Source organism: Telopea speciosissima, chromosome 2 (assembly GCF_018873765.1).
Source record: "Telopea speciosissima isolate NSW1024214 ecotype Mountain lineage chromosome 2, Tspe_v1, whole genome shotgun sequence".
NCBI classification, from domain to species: domain Eukaryota; kingdom Viridiplantae; phylum Streptophyta; class Magnoliopsida; order Proteales; family Proteaceae; genus Telopea; species Telopea speciosissima.
Window position 1 is genome coordinate 21,032,177 of NC_057917.1, and position 4,705 is coordinate 21,036,881.

Genomic DNA, 4,705 nt, shown 5'->3' on the forward strand with positions numbered 1-4,705 from the left:
CAACGAAAGAATGGGAAAGAATTCACCAAAACAAATGTTTGGTGGGCCCTTGAAACAAGCAGCTTATCATCGAGTTCCCAGACATGCATGGCATCCATAGGAAGACAATATCTATATAAGAGCTGATGAGCAACATCCGCAAACTCCAGAGCCAATTGATCTGCATGAAGACCTAAAGGAGGGACAAATAAAGTCTTGTCCAAGGAGGTCGTATCCCCAGGCAATGAACGGGGGCGTCGTAAGGAAAGCAGGTTCAAGAGGAGGAATATAAGTCACCTCCTCACTCCCCTTATTGGAACTCTTACTTCCTCCCTTTATGGTGATGGCACCGGGCTTCTTAGAAGGAGGGTGAGGAACACCAGAAACATTCTTCTTGTTTACAGGAACAATGAGACCCTTGGCCTTGTCCACCGAGCTAGGGGTCGACCCAGAGCCAGACTAAGGAAAGATTTTCCTTTCCTTATGGGAGCCCTCACCGGACGTCGTCTTAAGGACCTAGGCTGTAATGGAGATCGAAATAGTCGCGACATCATTCCTCTTCTTCAACCTTGCCTCAAACCTATCAAGATTTACCTTTACTGAAGCAAACAGAATATGAGTCAAGAAATGCGGCACAAAATAAAAAATAAAGGAAAGCTAAGGCAACTAAGGGTTCCCCCCAATCAACTTCAGCCTGCCTCAGACTCAAACTCTTGAGAACATGCTCATCATTGAGGCCCCACAAGTCGAACGTCTTACCATGTAATACGATTTTAACATATTCTAAAACCTCCTCACCAAGAAAGGGTCTGACAATTGCAACTGAGGTTTCAACATCCGACCACATTAGCCCTGCATAGAACTAGTCAGTTCGAGCAAAGAAGACTTATCCTTCCAATTGTGGTTGAAGGAAGGTGAGTTTGTGAGAACCTTCGTCTTCAACCCTAGATGACTAGAGAAGTAATACCAACCACGACTAACATGCTTCATAATCACGAAGAGGTGCGAGAAGACCTCAGGAGTAGCACCCATCCCTAACTTGGAAAAAAGGGCGATGAAGCCTATAATAGACCTCCACCCATTGGGAGAAACTTGGGCAGGAAGCACCCAATGACTCAGTATCCCGTTAGCCACATACTGAACAAGAAACTTGAGCCTTGCTTCGCATATGCTTATACAAACAGACTTCCCCAGGCTTGGCCATTCAAGCATTTTCCTGAGACCCTGATTTCCTAAGACTAATACTCAAAGGAATTGAATATGCCTCCCTTAACAACTAAAGAGATTCAATACTAGCAGAACTAAAGATGTCATAGGCCACAGAGGACCTAGCGGCAAAAGACAACTTAGGAAACCCTAAGACAATGGGAACCCCACTCTGGTAACCCACTGAAGGATGATTCGCTAATACTTTCCTCTCTAAGGTCGGTCGGAGGTTATTAACTGTTTGGGTGGCAAAACTAATACCAGAAGAACTCGAGGAGGAGACTCTAGTCCTCAATTCTGAATTACCATCCATACCCTGGACTTTACCAAAGGAGCTGAGCCCTCATCAGTACCCTTACTCGATGTTGAGTCGGCGGAACCTGACATTTTAAGAAAAGAAGAAAAACTTATTGATTGGGCACCGTAAATGGATTGAGCTTCACCACCATAGAGGGGCAGAACTTTGGTCCTCAGAGGAAGAATAAGATAGAGCAAAGACTTCTACCAAAAGAAAAAAGATAGAGCAAAGAGACAGAGAAGACAAAGGAGTATAAATGGGGCCTTCATCCAGAAAACCTTGTCAAATAACCATAGTTGAACGGTCCAGATGGCCTTCCATATATAGCATGACTATAACTTTTCCGGATTTCAAGGGATTTCTTCCAACGTGTCATCACCCCTTTGGCTGCTAACGTAAATTGGAAGTGTGCGGAAATGATAGGCGCGAAAGTTGAGAACATGCAATATTTGAAACATCACAATAGCGTAAAAGGTAAGCTTTACAAATACTCTAAGATGCAATTACCACAATACCCTCCTGAACAAGGATGACCTTATGGCAGTTCATGGATTTCGTAGCTCGTACCACAGAAGTGAACTACTCGCACTGTTCATACATACGAGCTGAGGGAGTAGGGGGCCTCTATTATAGGTAAAATACTTCGACCATTCATAACGGGACATGTGGAGACACAAAATACGAAACATAATCCAATGAATCTTTCGTCTTACTTTCCCAATATGGGAACCTTCCAAGAACTAAACTCCGGAACAAGGAGGCACACTCCAAATAAGAAATCAAGAAGATCTACGCTCCCAACTCCCTATTAAGGGAAGGAAAATTATCAGATCTACAAGATATAGAAGCTTTCTTAAGTAGACTCTCCAGGAATGATTTCTACTCCCAAAGGAAACTACTAATTCAGGCAGAATACGTATCTGAGAAGGATCCTCCTCTCCAATTCAAGTTACCAGGCACCCAATATAAATAGAACCTCCTCCGGGACACAATTACCACATCACACTCTCGTGATATTGCTCTGCTATTCCGATCCCTTCAATTTCGAGGAAGCTAAATTAAGCATCGGAGAGTTTGCCGGATAGAGCTCCGGCCCTCTCAGGGTGTCTCTTTCTTTGTCTTCTATAGTTACCTCACGTAGTGCAGCTCATATATGCAGCTCATATATGCGGAGAGTCAATTTCCTGCTGCAACACCAATTAATACTAAGACTTTGATTATGGATTTAATCACACAGCGGAACTATGTCAATTCCATATTTGAATGAATTCTAAGGATTAAAGTTGAAATTAAATTTATACAGTAATACAACAAATCTCATCTCAAGTAATCAATTGCCATTTTACTTGGATTCGAAGACGTAAGGATAAGCAGAATAAAAGGTCTGGGTCATGGTGAGGACAAGTAGAATCACTGCAGCCACAGCTGAAATGAAAGACCATGGTGTATTAAAGTAAGTGTACTTGAAGCTCGCCCACTGTACATGCCACCCATTCCTGTAATACTCGTTCACCTCATCAAACAAACTGGAGAGGTAAGACCTCTCGATGTCAAACGCCGAGTCCTTTCCCAAATTATTCAAGAATCGAGCAACGTCTCCTTCTGTGCCGATGTAATTCTCTATGATCTTCGCATCGCAGAGGAACTCGACATCCTTGTAAGTGTTGATGAGGCAATCCAGTAAAGTCACATAGGAGGTAATGTGATTTGAGCAGTGTCTGTGACATTGCTCGAAAGCCACGCAGTTAGCGAAGAAGGAGCTCGTGAAGTCATCAATGGTAATAGCCGGCATTTCAAGCACTCCATTTCTAAATTTCACGTCCAGGAAACTGTCGGTGTTCCCCTGCTTGAACACGATCCCTGCGCGACGAAGTTTGATCACAGTTTCAATCACACGGGTTTTGGGGTTTCCCTTCCGTGGTTCTTCTTCAGCTGATTCTGTGAAGGTAGATCGGAGCAAATCTAGTAGATGCTTCGCTTTGTAGTTTCGGAATCTCTGAATCACTTCAGGGGTTCTCTCCATAGTAGCATGGTTGAAGAATTCCAAAGCCAGCATAGCCAAGGAAGGAGAGGGAACACCTGTGTGGTGGTCTTCTTCTTCAGGCATTTTTGATAGGTCGAATAAGGATTGTAAGACGAAGAAGGGGAGTTGATTCTCAAGTCTGAGAAAGTCTCTCAAGAGAAAAGTAGAGAGCCAGACCGTAAAGATTGGATCATCTGGGTCGACTTTTACCAAATTCCCAACGATGCGAAAGATCTCGATGATGAAACAGCCGTCGAGCACCACCATCTCAGCGAATTCATCCGAATCAAGGGAAATAGTCTCTGAATAACACTCTCTTGCCCTTTCCTCTAATCCCTTTGCGTTTCTCACATAGTCTTCCAAGGTAAGACCTTTGGATTGGGTTCGAGAGAGAAGTGAACCAAGAAAGCGCCATTTGTGCTCTTCCATCATTTTCAGGTGAGGCTTCCCACAGTGGTAAGGGCCTATGGAGACGACGTGGGGTTCGTAGACTTGTCCGTTCATCTCAATGAATCTCTGAGGGACTCTGAAGATGGAGCAAGAGCTTCGGCCAGCAGAAATCTTCAATAATCGCGGCGGTTCTAAGATCCGTTGCCGCATAGAAGCTAATCGATTCTGGTTTACATCACAGTCACTGACCCTGATGACATGATTGTTTTTGCCTTGTTCATCTTCTAGGTTCGTCTCCCCCGATTTTTCCCCCATCTCATCAATTTTTGTTTCTTCTTCACCTTCCGAATTTGAAATTGAAATTCGTCGAACTGAAACTGAACTCAGATCCACCTATAAGTCTTCCCGTCATGCGCAGGAGTTGAATGGTAGGTGCAGAGATCAGGCGAAATGGGCCAGATTATCTGTGTGGCTTCTAATTGATTTGCGTGCATTGATGATTTATAACAGTAGATAGTTGGCCTACGCGTTATAGTACTTTGACAGAGCGACTAGCAGTCTTCGATGAATTTGTCAAAGTATAAAGGGTCTACTTTTCACAGCACTCAAAAATTGACCATCATGATCCTGGAAAAGTTCCAATAACGAAGTCATCAAGAAGAGAGATTCGAATTTGGTTTTGGAAGTAACATAACTACTGCAGCGATAACATTCTCCTTTGTAATGAGCTTGTTAGAGGTTTCCATAGTTTGATTCTACCTCCAGTAGTGATATAAAAAGTAGATATTCACAAAGACTATGATTTGGTG

General features: G+C 43.4%; 1 protein-coding gene across 1 annotated transcript; it reads right to left on the reverse strand.

Annotated features, from left to right (window-relative positions):
• Positions 1 to 2,805: 2,805 nt before the first annotated feature.
• On the reverse strand, positions 2,806 to 4,277 carry LOC122649600 (UPF0481 protein At3g47200-like). Its single transcript, XM_043842813.1, has one exon. It carries the CDS (start codon positions 4,209 to 4,211, stop codon positions 2,826 to 2,828), a length of 1,386 nt encoding a protein of 461 aa, XP_043698748.1. The 5' UTR covers positions 4,212 to 4,277; the 3' UTR covers positions 2,806 to 2,825.
• Positions 4,278 to 4,705: the final 428 nt, after the last annotated feature.

Coding starts and splice junctions, on each gene's coding strand:
- LOC122649600 (XM_043842813.1), bottom strand. CDS start 4,211: ATGGGGGAAAAATCGGGGGAGACGAACCTAGAAGATGAACAAGGCAAA.